General features: G+C 41.4%; 1 protein-coding gene across 3 annotated transcripts in view; it reads right to left on the minus strand.

The window, feature by feature from the left end:
• Nucleotides 1-24,834, minus strand: part of TENM2 (teneurin transmembrane protein 2) — a 944,724-nt gene that overhangs the window by 487,769 nt on the left and 432,121 nt on the right. Inside the window, exon 1 of one of the 3 annotated variants that reach the window (XM_047877010.1) lies at nucleotides 2,589-2,715. The exons of the other annotated variants lie outside the window; for them this stretch is intronic. Within the exon in view, the coding sequence (XP_047732966.1) occupies nucleotides 2,589-2,715 (127 nt within the window). Of the gene's footprint in view, nucleotides 1-2,588; nucleotides 2,716-24,834 lie in introns of those variants that run through there. 3 annotated transcript variants of the gene reach the window in all.

Genomic DNA, 24,834 nt, shown 5'->3' on the forward strand with positions numbered 1-24,834 from the left:
GATTGGAGGATCCCAGAAAGAGAAAATGGTCTGAAGAAGGCCACCTGAGAGGATGTGTGTCTCCGGGACAGGAAAATCCTGGTGCCAAGGCCAGGAGGAAGCTGGTAATGGGTGCCCCTGCCTCCTTTTCCTCTGCCCTCTGATCTCCTTCCATCCAGTAAGCCAGTTGGCAGCTAAGGAACAAGGGTGTCCATTGCTGCAGCCCACATCAGGTCAGTTTTAAGGACAGGGAAAAGGTCTTGAAGGGTTCAGAGCAATAAGAAGGACACATAGGAAATATGTAACATGCCATTATCATGATAAACTGGGACAATTCTCAACCTCCCTGGGACCCAATTTCTCATCATTATAATGAGACAATTGGACCACATGTAATTTACACTGCCTTCCAGCTCTGACATTTCAAGGTTTTATGAATCTACCCTCCACCTATTTCTCAAGAGATTTTCAAAATAACTTCAAAAAGTAAGACTAAAACAGAGCCCCCACAATGCAAACTCGAGGGATACTCTGCATTTTTTCTACATATGTGTGTCAATGAAAGCACGAGTGGCTGAGGTTGGGAGGGAATTTGTTCCAGAAAGTAACCAGGACATTGCCTAGCAGTCTAAAAGAAGGCTTGAGAATATGAAAATTGTCTTGGCAAAGGAATTAATGTAACACAAAATCCCTTGCTCTCTTTCTGAAGCAGAAAGAGGGGTACATAATAAAGTACTGCCTAATACACTAGGTGAATCTTAAAAGAGATGCCTCACATGCTTTTGTGGGATTCTGTATCACCAAAGTTGAAGCCCCATGCCTGTGTTCTCTCAAAGAACCAATGGACATATGCGGTTGGGCACTGAATGTGGATGTTTGGAGGTAAGGCCTTGGTTGGGGAAAAGGAGGGGTGGAATTGGGAAGAGAAGGTCGTATACTACTGAATCATACGAGGCTTATCTAAGTAGTCTTTGCAATTTGCTCCTAGGTCCTTGATGAGCTGTTTTTTGTTCACAAGGTTTCTGGCCAATTCTTGAGGTTGTTTGAAGAGACAGACATCATAGACTCTCGATGAGGGCATCTGCCCTTCTGGGGACACACTTGCTTATTCTCAAAGGCTGAAGTAACTGATGTATGATAATTTCAAGGATATTCAAATTTCCCCCCTGGCTCCCCCTATCTCTCCCACTAAATTGCACCATAATAGAATCATTCCTTTGTTTTGTCTAGACTCATGAAAGTTAATATTAACCCTTTATTAGGTTTCTGTTGATTTTCATCTTGAATAAGAAGGAAACTTGCCTCACCTCAAGACCCTTAAACCTAGGGTGCCAAGTATGTATAGGGGTGCATGTGTAGTAGAAAGGCAAGGAATGCTCACTTTGAACTTGACCTATTTCATGACTACTCTTATAGTGGCCTGAAGAACAAAAAAAAATAATAATAATAAATAAATAAATAAAATAAAAAGAAAAAGAAAAAAAGAAAAAAAAAGAACACACGCACATATATAAAAAACAGTATGCAAGTAGGAACCTATTTTTGTGTGGTTGTGACAATAATATTTATCTTCTGTTACCAAAGCACCTTCAACCCAATAGATGATATAATCTCAGTCTAACCAGTACCACCTATAGGTCATATGCACTAGAAAACGAAAGCTTGGGACCTGGAGTGGGTTGAAATAGCAACAAGTTCACTTACTAGTTGATGACCTTGGATGAGTCCTTTGCCATTAGTTTCCTCACTTAAAAAAAATGGACCAAATGAAAATATTAACACTGATTTTGCAGGCTTGATGTGATAAAATGAGATCAATTCAAATACTTATGACAATATAAGTAAAAGCGCTCTGTAGAACCTAAGTTACCTAAAATGCAAGGGATGATTATTATTATTCCATTTAAATTGATATGACAGCAGCATGCCCTTTGAAGGCAAATGGTGCACCTGAAGATTTGTCAACAAACCCAGCTGCCTGCAACAAAGACACCAGGAGTTTCTTAAAAATCTGTTCAGCATACTAAATATCAGATACAGGTCATGACAGGAAGCCAAGTTTTGAGGAAAAGTTCAATTAATAGAATGAATCATTTCTCCTCTCTTCGTTTTGCCTATTTTTAAAAACGTCTTAACATAGAGCCATAGTCAAGGGTAAAAACTAATCAGTACACCGAGAACTACCACAAATAGGTCTCTGAAGGGTGAAAAAAATGTGACAGATGTACAGAGAATCACTTGTAAGAGTATTTCAGCAACAGAGACAAGATGCTTGACTTAACAGATGTTTACAGTTAATAAATCCCATTTTAGGACTATTTTCACCGAATATTTTTCTAGTGATCTACCTGGCAGCCACCATGAAGGGAGCAGAAAAATATTTCATGTCGACAGCCTGATCAGAATGAGAAATCACACTCAGTGACAAGAATTCACTGCTACTCTGAGAGCTGTGGAGCAAAACCAGTGTCACAGCTGAATCCCCTACCTTTTCCTAGGTACTCATTAAAGGGTTCAGCTAAAGGCTCCACCTACTCTGTCCATTAGGAGAGGTCCTTGCAAAGCTCCAGCTGCATGCACTTCAAGAAACCTTTACCCAGAGAGTAAACAGAGAGTTTTCCCGTGGACAAAACTCACAGGCTGAGGTGAGGCACTGGCGAGTCTCCACGAGGGGCGGCCTGGTTTGCATTCAGTCTTGCCAGCCGCACTGATGAGCAGGAGAGGCTGGCCCACCATTGGCATGGGCTTGGGAAAGGGAAGCTCTTCCTTTTGTGTTCCCCTCTAACTACAGAAAATCACCAGCGATTCCAGCCTGACACAGCTGAGGCCTTCTCCAGCTGCGAAGCAAGAACATAATAGACAATATCTGCTCTCCCCTCCTCCCTTTTTCTCTCCATTCCCTGTAGACACACTCAGCATGAGGTTCCTGAGGAATTAGTTGCAGGAGGACGCCTCCCCCGCTGGCAGCCAAATGCCAACTGCACGTCCTGCCCATGTAATGTGTCTGACATTTCTGCATCTCTCTGGGTTAACGTTGTTTGACACGGACTTTCTGAAATACCTCTTTAAAAGGTTTGTGCATGTGTGTATGAGTGTAGGTGTGCACCATTTCTGTTGTTTCATGGCATCACTGCGTGTATTTATTATTATTATTCTAAATTATTCTCTTAGTTGCTGACACATCTCTGCTTTGGCATTTCCACTTAGGCAGAAGTAATTGGTTTCAGAAGGCTGAAAACCCTTATTTGAAACCATGTGCACATTCCTGTTGATGGATGCCATAAAATGTTCAAATATCATCTTCCCTTAAGTAAAACAAGCGTTAAAATCCAGAAGGACGAAGTGTGATTGACAGCATGGCATACTTACATTTTAACTACCTGTTGTCAAATTATTTTAAAGCACCTGTATACGAAATGGGGTCAGTGCTCCTTCTTGGTCAGTTACCTTTACATAGATCTTATCAAGTTTGAAAGGGATTATCTTTCCCTGTACTGGAAAGTACTTTCCATTTCTCATTGTGTTTCTTAATGGGCAAAGGGCTGATTAAGTCAAGATCTCTCTCAAACATTCACACAAGGTGCTGTTTCTGATGGAGAAGACAATAAACAGCTATTCATCATGGTTGGAAGCAAGATCTAGTTGTAGCCCTTATACCCAGAAAGCAGAGCTTTTTTTTCTTGTGATGTCTTTGGATATTTTTTGTGATTTTATTTTTAAAGAATGGCATGGCATGGCTGCTGAAATGGATTACACAGATGACATCAGTATCTGAGACAAAAGAAAATTCTACCCAGAAACAATGAACCCCAATGCCAGATGGAGTACCGAAGGCAACTAGATGTCTTGGCATAGCTACAGCAGAATGACCGACTAGGCACACGTGTGGGAACCACGTGTGTTTTGTACCACCACAATATCTGCCTATGTGAAGCACCACAAAATTCACTCTACCACTGGTGGAATTGTCAAAGACCACCCTGCAAACTCAGGGCAGAAATCACATTCACAGCATCCCCACGTGATGCCCAGAGGCAATATGGCAGCACAGTAAAGCCTGTAGAGTCTATACCTGGTCTGACTGCATTCAAATCCCAGCTCTGTCAGCTATTCATTGGGTGATTTTAGGCAAGCAGCTTAACCATACCATGCCTCAGTTTCTTCATCTGTACTATGGGAATAATAGAGACTACCCCAAAGGATTGTTTTGAGTATTGAGGTAATAAAGGCAAAAACACTTCAATCATTGATTTCACAAGCATTGCTATTCAGTCTCTTCCTGATTACTCAGCACACAAGAGAGACTAGGTCCCATTCCATTCTTGGTTAGATACTATTGTCTGAAGTTTCATCTCTACACTGATCACAAATTAAGCTCCTGCAATTTCAAACAATTTACCCCAGGTCTATTAGGAAAGGCACAGCCAGAAAAGTATCATTTCTTTTCTGCCGATAGTTCTTCACAAGATTTGAGACAGCTGTAATGCATCCTTAGGTCTTGCAAAGACCAAGCCAAGCTTGTTTGAAACAACATTTCCTTATATGGCAGTGGTCATATTTTTCTTCATCTTTATCATCTTTGCTTCATATTTGTTAGCGTCCTTAAGTTGCATCATATCAAATGGAACACAAGTTTCTGGAAGACTATTTCTTAGGCTAGATATGCCATATCCTTAATCTTAGAAATGACCAGGTATAGTCGATTCATAGTTACATGGCCAGCCACTCATTCTCTTGGCCCAAAATGTGTTTTTCAAATAGAGGTCTAAAGGAGGTTCCCCCCCTCCCCCTTGATATCAGTGTGAAGGATACACTCTCTTGTGTATAGACCCATATAACTAAATACTTATAATTATCCTGCGGCTAAAGAACCTTCTGAAAAATCAGTTCACAGCTCTCCTGGATGGAAATCTATATCTGGAACTAAGTTTGCCAAGCACCTGGGTGATCAGTCAGCCTAACCACCTTATTTTTCCCAAGATACTCAGAAACTTTCCCAAGCTCACATCAAGATAGGGCTGAGCCATTGTGAAACCATGGGCTAGTACTTGCTCAAGGCCTCTCTACATGGCCAAGCAGCATTTTCTTTCTCATGATCTTGCTTATAACCCCAGCCTATTTTTCTTCAAGAGAGATACACCAGTGGAACTCAATAGCTTTTCTATCATAGCAAATCAGTGCAGCTGATGGGTAATCCCTATTAAAATCAGGCCGTATGCAGGTGTGGGCAGTGATAAATGCTTAGAGTGATGTTTTCAAAGGGTGTTTCAAGAAGGGGCCCGAGAACTAAAGGAAGACCATGTGTAAGTCTTTTTAATTGCAATCCATCCCAAATTTCTTAGGCTGAAGGCATCAAGTCTTTGTTCAGTGGCACAGACATTAGTGTGGGCCTGCGTGGCTGATGTGTTGACTCAGCAGCACCATGTCCTCCAAAAAGAGAAGATTTGTTTCTAAACCCTTCCTAACTCTACTGACAGATGACCTTGAGCAAGAAAAGGGGAATTCATTTATTCCTTCCTAAAGATTCACTTATTCCTTTAAAAAAGGAAAGAATTTTAAAAAAATAAGAAGCCACTTTCTACCTTGCCTGACACAGACAAGGTGAACCTGAATATAAAATGTGCATTTGTAGCTTTTAAAAAAACAAAACTGAAAAAAGGTAGAAATGCTACTTTTAAAATATTTTCATATCCTGGAAGCAGTTGTAACTAAAATAAAAACAACAACAGACAAGCACAACTCAAGGCAAAGCAAATCTCAGGTCACACGAGTCTTTGGATCCCACTCAATATGTAAGAAGAGATTTCCCTGATTCTGCTCAGAGTGACCTTTTCCTGTTCTCTATCTTGCTGAATTTCATGGCACATCACATACTGCACTGTAATAGTTCTATGTGCATATGTCCACTGTGGAACTAAATTGTAAGCTTCTGAGGGACCAGGACAAAGCATGCTGCTTTCTGCCATCATAGCATATTGCATGATTTGACAACCTCCCATTGGTTCTCTCAGTATCACTCTTATTCCTCCAATCCCTTATATCTACATGGCAGGCAAAATGATATTTTATTTTTTAACATTTATTTATTTTGAGAGAGAGAGTGTGTGTGAGGGAGGAGAAGAGAGAGGGGGAGAGAGAATCCCAAGCAGGATCTGTGTTGACAGCACAGAGGGGCTCAATCTCACAAACTGTGAGATCATGACCTGAGCCAAAACCAAGAGTCAGATGCTCAACCGAGCCACCCAGGTGCCCCAAAATGATCTTTTAAAAACAAATTTCAGGTCACCTGGGTAGCAGTCAGTTAAGCATCAGACTCTTAATTTCAGCTCATGTCATGATCTCATGGTTTGTGGGTTCAAGTCCCGCTTCAGCATGGACCCTGCTTGGGATCTCCTCTCTCCCTCTTGCTCTGCCCCTCCACCTCTCACTTTCTCTGTCTCACACACAAAATAAATAAAACTCGAAAAAGAATCTCATGATTATATCCCCTTCTTAAAAATCCTTCACTGACTTCCATTTTTGTGACGACAGAGTTTATATCACTTTCTGAGGGTCCAGGAACCTCTGTAGGATCTGTTACCTGTCCACTCTTATCATGTGTCTCTCCTCATTCCTACTCCCTCTTTCTGCCCCAGCAACCCTGTCCTCCTTTCAGTTATGGGAACACATTATTTTCCTTCCCTGTCCACATGTATGATTTCTCCCCCTCCCTCCCACACCCTTCCCTCTGGTTACCTTCTATAAATCAGTTCACTTCTTTAGGGAAGCCTTTCCTCATATCATATTCAAGTCAAGTTTCCCTGATGTTACATACTATCATTCTATCCTATAAATTTTCTCCAAGACCTTCTGAAGGCATATTTCCTGATCCACTGGTGAAATAGGATATAATCGTATCAGAAAATGTTACATTCCTAAGTTCTCAGAAACCTTCTAAGGAGTGGAACTGTGCCACCAGAGGAGGAATTATATTCCCTTCTGAAAATAAAATATCAGTGCAGACTTATTTTGGGGTGGGGGAGTTAGAATCTACCATAATGCTTCATCAGCCACACACATCATTTTTACTTAAAAAAAAAAAAAAAAAAAAAAAAGAAAGAAAGCCCCAGGCTGTTTAATGAGCTCAATATTTTAAGAAGCTCCCAAAGGTTTAGAGAGGATCAAAGTGTAGGTGTATTACTGTATTATAGTGTATTTTCAAAGTTTTAGTTGGCCTTTTTTGATAAACTGCCTCTCTGGTATATCAGTCATTCCCAGCAGACATGTACCACACTTGGACTCCTCCCCCTTATAATCAGGCTCAAAACTTCAGAAAAAAGTTGGAGTCAAAAGAAAAGGACCATTGCAGGATCATTAGGGCAACACTGTCACCCACAATTCTTCAGTACATCAAGTTCAAGGAGAAATGCCATGACTCTGAGAATTGGACCCCCTAACTGTGGGTGGCCCTGGAGCCCACAATACTCTAAGAATGTTTATATCAACACCAACTGAAACACACAAGAGCAGGGGACTAAACCAGTCTGGAGTGAGGGCAGGGGGAAAAGGGTGGAGAAATTGTATTTACAGAGCATCTACTCTGGCCAGTTCCTCTGCTAGAGGCTCTATATCCAGTTTGTCATTTAGTTCTACTTGTCACTTGGCTGTTTTGTTAGGATTCTCCAGGTAAGCTGATAACTTTCCCGCTGAATAATGAACCAATACTGCAATTAGCCCCTATATATCTTTTCTGCTTAAAAAATAATCTCCATTACTTACAATATAGAATACAATATACACCCCCAAGATTGGGGGTAAAAAACAAAGACACTCATTCAAAAATACAGGTATCAAATGCGAATGCATAGTCATAGGCAGCTTTAACTGTGCTTCTGCCCCTCTCATCCTGACCTGAGAGATGTGGGTCACAGGACTCAGCATAGGATTCATAGAACTACTCAGTCCATAGAGAGCACTCTCTTTCCGTTGAACTTTTAACTTCCTTAAGTTCATCTTATTATGGCTACCTGAACATCCTTTTTTCCCTAACCTACTAAAGCATAAGTCCTTTAGAGACAGGACTCAGGTCTTACTTATTACTATATTCCTGTCAGTTCTTAGCATAATGCCTTCTACAGCATTGGTCCTAAATAATATTTTTTCACTTTTTTCTCAATTTCTCTAGAGTTCCAGTAAAAGTAATACTTAATTATTCCAATAGATATATAATAAAATCAGTACCATTGTTTGGTATCTTTTAAATAAATGAAGATAAATACATATAAAAATATGTGAATTGTTCTTTTTTTAAATGAATAACAGCAGCCTTTACAGACTGAAATTTCTTTACACATCAACACCTTGAATGTAGGTCACTGCAACTTAGTGGAATTCTTTTCAATACACATCATAAAACAATTTAACTTCCATGTGGGGTAGGGGGAATTTTATATACCCTTCTTATGAGTGAAGAGAATTAAAGAAAAACAGGAAATAGACCAATGGGAATAATTTTTGTTAATGATTACAGCGAATTGGAAGGAAAATGAACAACTAATTTTTCAGTAGGAAATAGTAGAGGATAGCACATTTTCAAACAGCCAGTTTGATAGGATGTGAAAGGTAAAACTAGACTTTTATCCTAGAAATCTTTAAGTAAAAATGATCACATAACTAAAGGTTTCTGACAACTGGAAACTAACAAGAATTAGAAAAGCTTCATAAAGAATTGTGGAAAGAATTGATAACATACAGAAAGGAGCTAGAATAAGAGCAGTGCCTCTCAAGATTATAAAAAACAGACAAGAACAGGAACATACACTCATTAAAATAAATTTCAGAACTGGGATTACCTGTTTTACTAATTCATGAAATAATTGAAAATAAAAATCATAGAATACTGTTGATATTGAAGACCAAATCTATGGCAAGTAACCAAAAGGCAAATTCCACGTTAGTCCCTTCAAATGAAAGGGATGGTAGTTTTCTTTCCCTACAGGAAAGTCCTCCCCACACCCTCACAGTCAAATGACTCAGAAAAGGCCCAATAGATGTTACTAGAATTTGGCAAAAGTATTCACATTTCAGCTGGGAATAAGCTTGAGGTATTACAGCCCAGAGGCATATCTTTAAGAAAGTTATAGGAGAACATAAATAGATTCTTAGAATAGAAATGGCTCTTTCAGCATAGGTTAATGGAAGATATGTTATCACTAAGTTGGGCAGGGAAAATGGAGAATTGATATATTAGGTTACCCAGGCTTGATAGAGAAATTGCCAATCTTTATGGAAGATTTGCAGAATATTTAAAAAAGACACAGAAGGAAGGGCTTTACGTGTTTAAATGTATCTTTCTCTCCATCTCTCCTGCCAGCCTCATGTTCTAAGTCACTGGGATATATGACTTGCTCCTGCTAATTCTTCCTCCACACATTGGCTTGAGGGGCTGTGTTTTGGCTTTTTGTTTTGCTTGGTTCTGTTCTGTTTTGTTTTAATGCAGATCTGGGCATGAGCCTTCTGCCCCTGACAGACATAGACAAATCCTCCAGACATCCTCTTTTTGCGTAGCTTTTTACACAGTTTCGATGGTTTATCTGTTTGCTACCCACTGTCTTGGTCAGCTTTGGCTGCCATAACAAATACCATCAACCAGGAGGCTTAAATAACCATCATTTGTTTCTCATAGTTCTGGCTGCTGGCAGTCTGAGGCCAAAGTGACAGCATGGTTGTCTTAAAAGGAAGGTCCTTTCCTTATTTTGTAGACTAAAACCTCTCACTCTGTCCTCATGAGGTGGAGAGAGAGCTGAGGTCTAGTCTCTTCAACCCTTTCTAAATGCACTAATTCCATTCTGGAGTCTCCATCCTTATTAGCTCATCCACGCCTGATTACCTTCCAAAGACGTCACCTCCAAATACCATCATGCTGGGGATCAAGGCTTTCACATATGGATTTTAGGGGACAAAAACATTCAGTGCACTCATCTTACCCATAAGAGTTCAAGCTCTAGGAGGTCAGAGAACTCTATTCTACTCCCTACTAATACCTGCATGCCTTGTGCTGTACTTGGAACACTGTTGGTAGTTCATAAAGATTTATGAGATGTATATATGTATTTCTAGAGGAAACTGTAGATTACCCAATTACTACCTGGGAAACACCAAAAATAAACTGCCTTAAACGATGTTAACATTTTTTATGTTTCCACAGAATATCTTAGTAGCTCATTAGTTGTGTAAAATCCAGCTCTGTAGATTAGTAATTTAGCTCCACAGTGTCCACATAACTCAAAACGGAAATAGGCAGATGCCATATGAATTTAAGTGGTTTGGGTATTAGCACAGGTTTTTAAGTAATCAAAGCTCTCAAGACATTTGTAGTTGATTCTCTATAATTTAGATGTGTGTGTATGCGTCTTGTCTTTGCATTGTACCACCCTCAGGGGACCATGGTTGTGTGTACCCTTATAGTGCCTATCCTGGTGCTAAGCATAAAGCAAATAATGAATACATTTGCACTGACCTATGTATCAATGTGAAAATTGGGTGAAAAGTGACCTCTGGAGCTGCTAGAACATAGAAGAGAGTATTTCTACATGAAAGAATCCTAGGACAGATTAGCGAACCTCAAATCCATTTAAAGAGGCCACATCAGGCATTTTTGTATGGCTAGAGCTGGGGAGGACAATGGGGCTCACTTTGGGAACTCAGCACAAATGCCTGCTTTTCTGTTACTGAGACTAGCTGGAATAAAGACCATGACTTTGGATTTTGGCCCCAGACACATTTTTTTAAAGGAGTTGTTTCTTTATAAACCTTGTTTCCCCAATTAAAATTCCTGTCTCATGGGTTGTAAAGTCTAAACATGATGCATTGAAAGGGGCACATTAGCACCTAATATGTGGTAGTTAAGACTTTAGAAAACTTAGGTCCATGTAAAGAAAGGTATGCGAGTGTTCATAAGATCATAATAACCCCAAACTGGAATAAAATCCAAATGTGCATCACTTGGTGGATAAAGCAAATATGGTTTATCCATGTCAATGGAGTACTCTTCAGCAATAAAAAGGAATGAATTACCGATACATGTGACAAGATGGATGAACCTGAAAAACATCATGCCACATATCATGTAATTCCAATGGTAAGATCTGCCCAGAAAAAGGCAATGGTATAGAGACAAAAAGTAGATCAGTGGCTACTTAGGGCTGGGAGTGGGGCAGAGATGAATAGCAAATGGGCAGTAGGGCATTTCTCGATGATTGAAATGTTCTAAAAGGGGAGGATGTTGATGGATGTAGGACTCCATGTATTTGATAGAAAGTCAGAGCTGTAAATTTTTAATGGATAAATTTTATGGTATGTGAATTATACCTTCATGAAGCAGTTGTGTTTTTTAAGGTCTATTAGAATGCTGAGGGAAACTAAGGAAGCAAGAGACCCATCCCCTCCCACCCCACACTTCATATTAGGAGAAGAGTCTCAGGGCTAAGCTGGAACTCTGCACAGAAGTGGACACAGAGGCTGTGGTTTCACTGGGCAGAATGATGGCAGGGCTGGCATTGCCAGAGACTCTTGGGAAATACCCTGATGCCTTCCCAGAGCTGGCAACAGTCCAGGATCATGTGGGGTGGCTCCTGCAGCCAAAGCCCATGGAACTGCTGGCCTGGGGACTGTGATGTCCCTCAGGGGAAGCCAGAGACCCGCTACCAGGACTATGTGAAAATGGAACATTTCGGTACTTCACATTCCTGCTTTCTCCTCTAGCTTTGCAGTCTCTTTCATTGTAATTATTAACCAATGGTAGGCAGCTCATTTGAGAAGTATCTCTAAGACTTGCTGTTCTGATGAGGATCTATACAGGCTTTGCTGGCAGCTTCCTGTCTAGAGAGGTTATTCAAAGAGAGACAGGCGATGTTGACACTGGTGCACAGTGTCACACAGAGACAAAAAGGTACCTGGAAGACCATCAGTCAGCCACAAACACGCAAGTCCCAATAACAGGGGAATAATTGACATATTAAAATCTATAGGTCCTAGGAGAATACTAAACCCATCACATTTTTCTAAAGAGATAGAGAAAGCACGGTGCCCACAATACATCAATTAAAACCTGCCATTTCCCCAAAGCTGTCAGCTTCAGAGAGGCTGCCAGAAGTCCCCCTTCTCCGAGGGCGTCTTGAAAATGAGCACCTGGGGCAGCCAGAGCTATTAATAGGTGGAAGGAATGATAGAAAATGTCACAATGCACCTTTCCAAATAAAAAGGTGTCCAGACTTCTCTGGGAGGGAAGCAGGAGAGGAAAATGGCCCAGAGTACTTAAGAAGTTATTGCATTTTCTTTTTCTGAACTCCTACAATATATTACAAGGTAGAGCTTGTCACTTCCAAGGTGTCTGGCCTCTCTGGCTGCAGTGCTGGAGTGTCTCAGAGCTTGATCATGGCTAGCGGGGTCGTCTTGCTTCGTTCTTTTCACAGAGGGGGCCAGAGAGGCATTGCTTCTGTTCCAATCAGGAGAGTAAGGACTGTTGCTGAGCTACAGCAGTGGGAAGGACGGGGATCCCCTGACACTTCTTCTACTGCCTGAAACCTAGTCCAGACAGAGAAGAGCACCTGGGAGCCCTGCATTCCCAAGAGCTTAACAGGCATACTCAGAATCCCCCACTATACTTCCGGATTGATCTCAAAATAACCTCCATGAATTTCTTGTCAGCTTAATGCTTTCCCAATGAGACTGAAGAAACACATTCTAGAGCTGAGGAAATAGGTTTCAGTTCCTACTAATTTCTAGAATTTGACCTTGGAATTCAAAAGCTGGGTGAGAACGGACAAGTCACTAGACTGCTTTAGATATTCCTTCTTCCAATTATAAATAAAATAGCCCAATGTAATGATTATTCAAGCTCCCTTCTAGTTTTAAAATTACTAGATTGTAGCAGTGAGGTAAGATTTTTGCCCCTGGAACAGACTCAAGAATGCTCTCAAATGAGGGGTAAGGTCAGTAGTCATTGCTTCAGTAGAAGCTGATTAAAACATCCATTCTTTTTTTTTTTTTTTAATAGCAAAGGTTGTTCTATTTTCCTCCAACCAAACTATCAAGCTTATAGTCGCTCTAATTTAACTTTATTACTCTTTTGTCTTGTCAATAAGAACATAATAGTGTCCTTAAAGAAGATGACAGCTTTTTTCTTCCTCTTTGAGGTTTATTTCAAACAATTTTCTTTCTCCCTAATGAGGCTGATCCATGTTTGCAATCACATATTGTGTTCTCTTAATGGGAAGGTTTCAAACAAGGAGAAGAAAAAGAAAAGGCTGCTTTCTTTTATTTATTTTTTGCTAGCCTTTTTGTCAGTTCAAATAGTTACCTTACACATCATTGATGAGTCATGGTCCCTGCAACACAGTGTGTGTTGAGAATGGTGCCTCTTCTTTGTTTTTTGTAAATGAGGTCTTGCCTAGCCAATGTGCTTACACTGCCCCACTTTCTGAGGCCCTGGGTCTCCAGGTTTTCTTCTGCAAACGGTAGGGGCCCAGCAGCTTTAAAGCTTTTTGATCAGGTTTCATGTGAGGAGACATTAAACATTAAGTGGCATATTGGAACTACCACTGAGGCACCATTAGTCAACAATTATTGGACTTTTAAACTCTGGTCTCAGCTACCCCCCTCCCCCCAGGAAGTACACGCCCAGGCCTCTTACTCAAAGAGAAAAGCAACCATGTGTGCATGATTGTTTTTTTTTTTTTTTCTTCAGTGTTGACAGGAGTTCAAGGATTCGGATTGCTAAGGATTTGGTGGCTCAGAACCAGTGTCCTATTCTAATGACCTGCACTGCAAAAGTGAATGAGTACAAGAACAAAGATGCTGTAAATCTGCCAGCATGACTCTCTTTAGCCTACTTCCCCTCCCCCCCTTTTTTTTCACAAGGTTCCTCTCCCCCAGTTCACTGGAGAAAACCTCCCTCCTCAGTCCCCACTGTGTTGAAGATTTTAATGGGGTTCTGATAGTAGCTGCTAACATACCAGCCATGTGGACATATACAACATAGCAAGCCCAAGTGAAAGTGTGCTGGGTAAAGAGTCTTAAATGTCAGGAAGTGATGTTTGTCTGACTTTAAGTCTGTGAACTCCACTTTTCTTTTTGATACTATCAAATAGTTGGGCTACATAATTTTTTTATATTTATCTATTTTTGAGAGAGAGAGAGCGCACGCAGGCTAGCAAGCATGAGTGGGGGAGGGGCAGAGAAAGGGGGAGACACAGAATCTGAAGCATGCTGCAGACTCCAAGCTGTCAATACAGAGCCCAATACAGGGCTCAAACTCACTAACCTTGAGATCATGACCTTAGGACGCTTAACTGACTGAACCACTCAGGCACTCCCGGGCCAAATAATTGTTTAAGGTTTTATCCAAATCTCAATTCTATGCTAGGTATTATAGGAATGGAGTGTAAAGGGACAGTGAAGCAAATGACTGAGAAAGAGGGAATTCTTAGAGAAACGTAGGAATAAATTAGAAGGATAGATTATTCAACAAGTTTCAAAAGCTCAGCATAAGAAAACTCTAGCCCTAAAATGGAGTTAGTTTAGGTTCCTGGAGAGGAGGGAGAATAATTGATTACTGTTTCTGATGAGTTTGGCAACCATATGCAAGTTATGGTTAGGAGATTGTCAATGAGGAATGGGGAGCTCATATAAAGAGGGCCTGGTATCCCACAGAGTGGTGCTTATTCTTTTTTTTTTATCCAATTAAAATAAAAAAGGGAGATTAAGTTCCAGGGGGAAGGGGGGCATCTGTTTGTTTATAAGCTTAGCACATTTGCTAGGAATAACTGCAGGTGCTGAATGAATGCATGACTGTCTAAAGTGACACAATTCCTTTCTCATCTATTAAGAACAAGGGACAAAGGATGGGGAAGCATCAGTGAGATTTGGCTTTTTTCTTCTGGAGAAATGAGAAGATGGGCAGTGAGAGGCAATGAGGTAGTTGAGAAAGTAAAAGGAGTTGCTGGGCCAGAAGTAAGGGTAATGTTTTCAGTATATTGAATCTAAGATAGAATCTAGAGAGAAGCAAAGATGCTGTGGTCAAGTAGCAGGCATCCTTAACATCACCTGTGTAGAGGAGATGTGTGAAGCAGGGTCGCTACTTCCCAGAGAGGGCTCATGATTGGCCACTTCTGAAGAACTACAAACTTTAGTGCTATACATGGAGCCAACAGGGCAATTTCTCCAGATTCCCTTTTCCAGATCATTAATGTGCTTTCTTCTACAGTCCATCCTTCCTTACACTCATCTAAATTTATTCATTCAACAACTGTTGAGTGTTTAATCTGTGCCAGGCACAGGCAAAGAAGCTAGAGAAGAAAAGAGGCTATGACAGCAAGTCCTAACATACATAGATCTTACCTTTGATAGTCATGAAGTTTAGGAGAAAGTAGAATATCATGATGAAAAAGAGACTGGGTGGAGAGGGTGAAATGACTGCACCTTAGGGTGTACAAGGGAAGATTTCTTCAAGGAGTTAATAGGTGAGCTCTTGTTGATTCTCAGATTGGTTGGGAGGATGCAACATGGCGATTGGGAAGGAGTGTGCCAGAAAGAAGAAATAAGAGCCTAGATTTTAAGATGGGAAAGAGCTTGGCATGTCTTCAGAGTCTAAAAGAGGCAGTGTGGCTGGAGCCCAGTAGGTGAAGAGGTTTGTTGAGGTCAAAGTGTGGGGTTGGTGTGAAAGTAGACATCATCAAGAGGGAATTAAGAAACTGGTTGGGCACGCTTTTTCTCACTAAGAGAAAAATCAAGATTGTGCTTTATTCTCCAAGATTAAGGATCTGGACACAGAACCATCTCCTGTTTGAACTCTACCAGGTACCTTTTGTGAATCCCTAGGCCTAGTAATAGAGACTAAAGGATGGTTCTTATCACAGCAGTATCCCAATTGTTTGCACAGGTAAGATAGGGATCAAGTAGGACATGGAACAGAAAAGAAATAAGAGAGATGCACGACATTGTTTCTCAAAGATTGGCTGAGCTGAGGTATAAAGCCACTGGGACTAGAAATGGGAAATCCTAGCAGAAGGAGAATTGAAGTTATATAGAAAGGGAGATTGAAGGAAGTAGAGTCAACAAAATGTCAATTGACTGCACAATCCAAGAGCAGACAGGAGAGGCATTGTATCAGATGGGAGTGTGCAAGAGGCCTCAAACTCCATTCAGCATATTTCAGAAGCTGCTGTCTCTGACTGAAATGCAAATGGTCCTGAATTTCTGAAATCACAATTATTTGCAAATGTTTCTGCATCCCTACTTCTGTAACCCCAGGTGATTGACTAAATGAAGAGAAGGCACTAACTGGAAAGGCAAAGATAAGGATTTGCCAAGTCATTGTTGATTCAGAGAGGTGATTTCTCAGGGAAATGAAAAGGAGAGAACATTCACAAAGCCAAACAAAGGCAGCCATGACCCTGCATTTGGAGTATAGTGTGCAGGACAATTGACTGCTAGGCTGGCACCCCTCGCTAATGAAAGGTTTTAGAAGTCCTTGTTCATCATCCTGGAACTGCACTCTCATAGCATCTTAGCTTGCACAGGGGAACAACGGTTTCCAGGAGACAACAAGGGTAGGAGAGGGTTACAAAAAATTACTTATTGCACTTTGCTGGGGGACTACACTGGAGGAGGGAGAAAATCCCATGTGTTTCTAGTCATTTCGTTGGTCAAGATGATGTCCCAATTAAGCACCAGCAACAGAAAAGAACAGGAAGCATCAGCAGAATAGGGTGGAAAGTGATCCTTCATGTTGTTTTACCAGTTACCAGCTCTGAGCTTTGGGGTAGGGACGAGAGAGGGACTAAAGTTTGATTATTATAATTACAGACCTAAGGCTTTTCTTGCTTCCTCAACCACTGTATCCCCCAAAGTCAAGCATCACCAACATAGGAGGAAATGGATGGGAGGCAGCAAAGAGCTGTTCCCAGTCACCAGGATGGAAAGCTGGAGCATTTTGTAGGCTTTTTCCTATTTATGAAGTTGCTTAGAGTTGCTTCAAAGTTGCTATTTAGAACACATCCTTAGATAGAGACTTCTGGTTGTCCAGGACTCTGACTTACACATCACTGGAATCCCACTAAGGGAAAGACAAAGACCTCGAGTTCTGGCTTTCTTTCCACAAGCCTTCGAGAAAGAGAATCACTAGAGGTTACTGCTCTTAGTCCAACAGAATAGCCAGAAGGAATATTTCCACTCTGGTCTGCTTTTCACAGAAAGACAGAATGACTCAAAGATGTCAACCCATTTTGCAGGTTAAAAAAAAAAAAAAAAAAAAAAAAAAAAGGACATGGGGCCCAGAAACAGAAGGACTAGTCTCAAATTACAGAGATAATCTATGACTGCTGAGCCCTAGCTGGAAAACCACTCCTGGCCTGCTGGCTGTAACACCACTCTTTCTACTCCTAGTGAAGGGAACACACAAGGCAGAATGGGTTTATCACAAGGAAGAACCTTAGCTCATTTTAATGTCATTTTTGTGGACATTATTCTCAAATTTCTCCCCTTTAACATGAACCAGTTTTCTGTGATACACTTTACCCCGCTTATAGCATTCATCCGTGCCTGAAGTACATCTTTCTCAAGTTCCTATGTTGAAGCTCTAACTTCTAGTACCATAGAATGTGACTGTAATTGGCAATAGGGCCCTTAAAGAGGCAATTAAGTTGAAATGAGGTCGTTAGGGTGGGCCCTAATCCAATCTTGCTGAAGTCCTTATAAGAGAAAAGTTTGCACACACAGACACCAGAAATGGGCACACAGAAGAAAAGGCCACCTAAGGACACAGTGATAAGGCAGCCACCTGTAAGCCAAGGACAGAAGCCTCAGGAGAAGCCAAACTTGCTGACACCTTGAACTTGGACTTCTAGCCTCTGGAATTGTGAGAAAATAAATTTTTGTTGCTGAAGCCACCCAGCCTGTGGTATTCTGTTATGGCAGCCCCAGCAAGATAATATGATCCCTTTAAGAGCTATTTATCAAACACTTAATTCATGCCAAGTCTGTTTAAGACATTGAAGCTACGGTGAGAAAGAATCCACATTTTGTCAATGGCTTCATGGGAATTACAGTCCTACAAGGGAAAAGACATGCAGTAAGTTATGTTACTGATGATTAGAGTCTTGGTACTTCTTCTCAAAGCCAATCACCCAGCTTAAGAAGTCTCTTCTAGGAAGTGAGAGCTTATCCAATGTGTGAAAAAGCATGTCTGACACAACATAAACTCAAACCTAACCTATCACTTAGAGTTCTCATAGCTCCTGATGGTACTTTCCTCTATGAACAATCAGGACTTCACAGAGCCAGAAGCTTCCACCACGCTGTTGCACTGTGAGATAGTGAGCAGTCACACATGGTGACAGGCCTTCCCAGTTAGGAATCTGCTGCCACCCAAGCACATGCAGGGGAGCCAGGAACCCCTGAGGATGCTCACCGATGAAGAAAAGTGTCAACAAAATCATGCAAGCACCAGAACAAGGAAGAAGAGGCAAATAGAAGCCAGGGGTTCAGAATGAAGGGTTGATTAACAGCAGTTACGACTGCTGGGGCCTCCCCAGGTATCCCTTTGACCCCAGAGGGAAAGGGACCAGTTTAATGCCTCCATGAGGCTGTCTGGAAATGAACCTCACAAAGCAGAGGCGATCTATTCCTCTGAGGTCTCCCTTCCACAGAGGTGATATATTGTCTTATACTTGGTTTGTGTAAGTGACAGAAATAACCCTGATAGGGTAGGGATGGTTTCTTTGGGTCTCTACTAACTTTCAGTGGCTTTTTTTTTCTTTTTTTAACAAGAGCAGTGCTACATCAAGAGGCCTGAACAATTCCTAAATTCCTGCAGCCATGACTGCCGAGCTCTTAATTATGTGGAGCCTCCATGTATCATCTGGCTGCCTCCTGCTTTCGTGTCTGGACTCCCTAGAATGATTGTAGACCCCCAGAGGGCTGCATACTCCACAGGACTGGACCCCTCAGCAGGAACGCATTAAATATTTGTTGAGTTGAAATGAAGGAGAAGATTGCCCGCAACTGGCAGCTTCCCAGCTGGGTTCTCTCTTCCTAGGAGGTACCAGCATGGACCTTCCGAAGCAGCAGCCAAACAGTTAAGCCTCTGCCAAAAGACAGATTTTTGGACTCCCAGGCTAGGGCAGCGGCTCTTGTGAGCAGGCACCATTCAGTAGCCGCCGGCGCTCTGTGACAGGCATGTTCTGATCAGAGGAGAGAGGCTTCCCACCTCCCAGGGAAACTTGTTGATGAGCAGCCTGCCTCTGTATGAAGCACAGAAGCTTTGCAGGGGCTCAGAGGCAAGGCGCAACGAGAGGACGATCACTTTAGACTTATCCATTTAAAATGCTTTGACGTACTGGCTAAGTACCCAGAGGTGAACTAATGAACTTAAAAATAGGACATGATTGGGAGCGACAGTAGTTGTCTTTCTAGAAGGCAGAAAGATTTGAATCTTAATCCCAGGTGTGACTCGGATGGATTCTACGGCCTTAGGCAAATCTCATAAACTCAGCATCACTTTCAGTAGGGAGACTGGTGCTTCTCTGCAGCCAGGTCCAGCCAAGGTTTAAAAAGCCTAGCTGGCTGCAGCCGGGGAAAGCAGGCTATAGTCCTGCTGGTTGGCCCCTCCACCACCCCCCCCCCCCCATAAGACCTCCTCCTCCTCCCTTTTGGCAACTCTTTCAGCCTCAAGGTCTTCAGATTTCAACAACATGCCTCGAGATCCCTCTGGGGTGGCCTCACTTGGCAGTATGCATTTCAGGGATCTTTCTTCTCCTAAGACTTTATATCAGCACCTCCAGCGTTTCTGTCCTGGGCCTTGATTCTACAGAGGTTCTAGGTGACTGGCTGCTAATCTAACAGCTTACAGCAGAATCCTCCAGGTGTTGCCACGACTCATATTTTCTCTGAGCAGATTGCATCTTTTACGGAGACCTTAAACATTTTAACTTGAAGAAGTGAGTGATAGAGGATTTGTAAACTGGTTTGATAACACATGGATTTTTTGGGATCTACAGATAGGAACCAAGAATGCAACCTATAAAATCACAGACAGGTAGATGGGTCCTTCTGTGTCCTGTGGCTTTTGGTTAGAAGCAGAAATGTTTATTTCTAAGACCTTTGGTAACATTTATCCATTTTTAAAGGTTTATTTTGTTATTTATGTAAACATTTTTTAACAGTTTTATTTATTTTTGAGAGAGCGAGTGAGCGCCAGTGCCAGGGCAGGAGGGGAGGGCAGAGAAAGGAGGAGACACAGAATCTGAAGCCGGTTCCAGGCTCTGAGCTGTCAGCACAGAGCCTGATGCAGGGCTCTAACTCATCAACTGCAAGATCATGACCTGAGTTGAAGTTGGATGCTTAACTGACTCAGCCACTCGGGTACCCCTAGATGTTTAATTTTGAGAGAGAAAGAGCACACAAGCACGGGGAGGTACAAAGAAAGAAAGGGAGACAGAGGATCAAAAGTGGTTCCATGCTGATATCAGAGAGCCCATTGCGGGGCTTGAATCCATGAAATGTGAAGTCCTGACTGCAGCCAAAGTTGGATGCTTACCTGACTGAGCCACCTAGGAACCCCAACATTCATCTAAACAATTTTTTTCTCCCCTTCCCCACTAGATTTTAAGCATCCTGAGTGCAGTCTACCACTCCCCATGGCACAGCATTTATCGGGTGCCCAGATAGTAACTGATGAAATGACATGGACAGCTCATGGAAATTTCTTGGTCCGAAGTTCTCACATTCAGCCCAACTCACCTTTAAAAAAAAAAAAAAATCTCCAAAGTATTTCTGCTTATAAAAGATTTTGTTTATAAAACTGCATTCATTTAGTATAAATTTTCTAACTAAAAGGAACTTGACATTTTATTTAGCCTGTACCAAGAAGGGTATGACTTCTATTTGGCTTTTTGAAATACTGAAATGGCCCTGTGTGTCCCTATGTAGTTTATCTGTACACCTTGAGAATCCAACATGGGAATGAGTGGGTAAGATTTATTATAAATATTATAGCAAGTCAGATGACAATTTTCAATATAACTGCCTGATGTACCACTGTACGATAGTAACAGAACTGTTTTCTCTTATTTTTTTTCCTTACATATAGCCATTTGTTGTCTTTACAGGACTCCAAGAAGAGCAAGCTGCATGATAGATACACTTGGTTAATTTGTCCATACCACACTAAACACCCAAATGTTTAGCTACTTGGAGACACTATCTGACCAACAGTTTCAATTTTTCATTCAGACCGTCTAAATACCGGGAAGACTGAAACAACGTGTACCAGCCTTCCACGAGTTTTGAAGCATAAGAATTGGGTTTGTGCAATGTGGAGAAAGAGCTGAAGGGCGGGGGGCGGAGAGGGAGAATGAACAGAATTGATTTTTGCAATCACCTCTGCTTCGTGCATCCTTCTCTGCCCTACAAAAGAGGGCAGTAGGTCAAGCTCAGTGTTTAATTGCCCCCGTATTCTTAAGGGTGCAGTACAGATTATGCTAATCACCCCTCTTAAATAATTCAAACCACATTAGTGAAAGCTGCAGAGTCACTGCGAAAAATGCAGACCAAACACATGAAAAAGCTATGGAAATGTGGAATGGTATCTGTTTGATAAAACAAGGATGAAATGATGAAACAGCATTCTTTTCCTTAACCAGCCAAGTTATTAACTGTAGTTATTGACGTTTATTTACAATAAGCAATCCTTTTCCCTTTTAGATTTTAACTCCCTACAGATTACTCCACTTCTAAAAGTGAGTGAATATTTCTCATTCCATGTGATAGAAAGGACTTTGAGATAAGACATGGGTCTTCTCGTGTGAGTCCTCACAAGGTAGCTCTACCAAATCTCAAAGATGATATGATGGGTTGCATGTTAAGGAAATTAAGAACTAGGATCAGAACCCGAAGGTGGCCATGAATGCTGTTCATGCCCTGTTCAAAACTCGCTTTCATCTGTTTTTTTGTTTGGTATTGTAAATTGTTCCCGCCAAGTATTTCCTAAGTTATAGGCAATCTCTAACACCCACTGGCACATAGTGGAAACATGACCTCCCCAGAATACACTAAGTATGGGGTGGTCTAAATTTGAACAACTTGGGGTCAAATTGTCACTCCACCCCTTACTACTTATGAGATGTGACCTTGGACAAGTTTCTGTCTGAACCTTAGTTTCCTTACATATAAAATGTAAAGAGAATTCCTTCCCTGCAGATTCATGTACACTGAGTGGTTGGCACATACACCTTGTCAATATGTGGTAGTCAATTCAACTGTAATACAATGGTGTTCTTTTTCATCAATGGGACAAAGTCTGAAATATTAACTTTGTGAAAATTGGGATAGTTTTCTGGTCTTAAGCTGACCACCAGAGCCCTTTCTGTTTAAAAGGAATAAATATGCTTGCATTAGCAGCAACATGTGTAAACCTATTTAAACCAGATCATCAGCTTGTTAAGAACTTGACTTCAGAAATCAGGGGACAGGCATTCTGACTCAGGTCTTTCTTCATGTGACTTCCAGAAAGCCTCTTAACTTCTTTGGATCTTAGTTTTCTCATATGTAAAATAGCAGCTTTGGGATACAGGCAGTAGATCAAGTTGTTAGTATCTTTCCCAAATTCCGCATTCAGTATCACATTAATAGCTTGACACCAGCCATGGTGAGAACGTTTAGACCCTGAAAATCAAGTCCTCAAATGCTGCACACCAGCCCCCACTCAGGCCTGCAGAGCCTGTTAACAATTTACCAGCACAGTGTTGAATACAGATTTTATCAGACGAATCATGTTTAGTTCCCTGATCTTATACTTCATTTGTATAGTTTGCAGTTTTATAGTAGTACCAGTTGATCAAAGTAATGGCTGATTGTGTAGCTTCACCAGTTTGTGTCTTTTGTTTGCAAGCAATGGGAAACTCAATGCAGTGATGTTGAGTAATTAAGGCAAAATATTAGGTTATAATACTGGAAAGCCTAGAAATATAGCAGGCTTCAAGGATGGGTTAATTCAAAGGCTTAGAACTCTGTTTACATTTCTTGGAGATTCTTTTAGCTCTGGCCTTTTTGAGAGCCCACTTCAACTTCAGGCTGGCTTCTCTCTTAGCAGCTAAAACTGGAAGCAACATTCTGTCCTCACAACTCTATACCCCACCAACTCCCACGCTGAGCTGCGACATCTCAGTTCCAGTTAGGAGTCCTATGAGGCTTTCTGATTGGCCCAGCTTAGGTCACATGACCTCGTGGCTACAAGGATAGAATCAACTGATAGGCTTAGCCTGCATCAGAGCTGCCTGAGTTCTATCTTCAAACAAACTGGGCACCACTGGCAACGGTGTGAGATGAGCCTGTTGCTGAGATAAGGAGGGTAACCAAGAGATATTCCTACCTGCATAGGAACATGCTTTTCTCTGACCACTGCACGCCAATTTGAGGAATCAAACGGAGAAGATGCTTGTGTTAAAGAAAATGCAGAAAATTATTTTGCCTTGTCTGCTGCAGAAAAATACTTTTTGATGGGAAAGAAGAATCGAGCATCAAAAAATTCAAGCTAATGAAGAGTTTGCACTTAGGACCATGTATTATACATGTTTCACTACATAATGAAAAATGAGAACATGGCATTCTTCACATGTTCAGTTACCTATAACCTGATACACCCAAAAATGAACAAGGAAGCCTTTTCACTTTCAAGGTTCTACATTTCAGGATCAGTTTGTCATATGTGGCACACCTACAGCCTGTTTGTAAACGGCAAGATTGGTTCAGAACTTCCCCATTCAATGATGGAATAACATTTTCTTGGAAACGTGAGCCATGTCATCGATCTCTGTCAGAAAATTGTCCGTACACGATAAAGTGAAGTGTCACTCCACGTCACTAATGAGAAATTTTCCCGTCCTCCCAACACTTCCAGCCAGGACACAGTAAATGGCAGAAGCAGATCTGACCAACAAACTCTAAAAGCTCACCTCGAATTCAAAAAAGCAAACTGTCAACCATTTGGCAGCAAGAAGAAAAATTATTATCTTTTAAGTCTTCTTAAAAATAATGTATTCGGTTCTTTTTCCCTCTATAATTGATCTTAAATCTCATCATATTGACTAAACAGGGCCTTAAGTGTGAATTTAACACTTTCCAAACCCTCAGATGCACTTAAGTTTTACATAATAGACATTACATTCACAGGGGACACATTTCTCCCTGGACATCTTTAAAAAAATCTAAAAGAAATCTAATTAAAATAAGCACAAACACCGTAATGGCCCAGTGATTTTTATATATCCTGCTTCTGGCAGTCGTCCTAGGTGCTAGTAACGACCATCTGAAGGAAAGCTAAATACAAAATACCTCACCAATCTGGAATTCAACTACCTCACGATTTTGTGGATTCAGAGCTCAGTTCCAAATCAGGAAGCACTTTTAAGTATTTTTTAAAATATTTTTGAGAAAGGGAGAAAGGGAGGGAGGGGAGAAGGAACAGAGGGAGGGGAGGGGAGAGGGGAGAAGAGAGGAGGAGTGGGTAAGGGGCAGAGAGAGAGGGAGGCACAGAATCTGAAGCAGGCTCCAGGTTCTGAGCTGGCAGTACAGAGCCCAAGGTGGGGCTCAAACTCGTGAACTGTGAGATCATGACCTGAGCCGAAGTCGGAAACAACTAACTGAGCCACCCAGGTGTCCCTCAGGAAGCATTTTCAAGATGATCTCTTGGCAGTCAAAATATATGTCACAAAGTTCAAGCCCTTGCTCGGTTTTTATTCCTCAGGTGACTTAAGTCCTCATTTATACACTGTTTAATCTCAACTTGCACATCAATTTGTCACATATGGCTATTTAGAT

The sequence above is a fragment of the Prionailurus viverrinus genome, chromosome A1 (genome assembly GCF_022837055.1).
Source record: "Prionailurus viverrinus isolate Anna chromosome A1, UM_Priviv_1.0, whole genome shotgun sequence".
In the NCBI taxonomy this organism is placed as follows: Eukaryota; Metazoa; Chordata; class Mammalia; order Carnivora; family Felidae; genus Prionailurus; species Prionailurus viverrinus.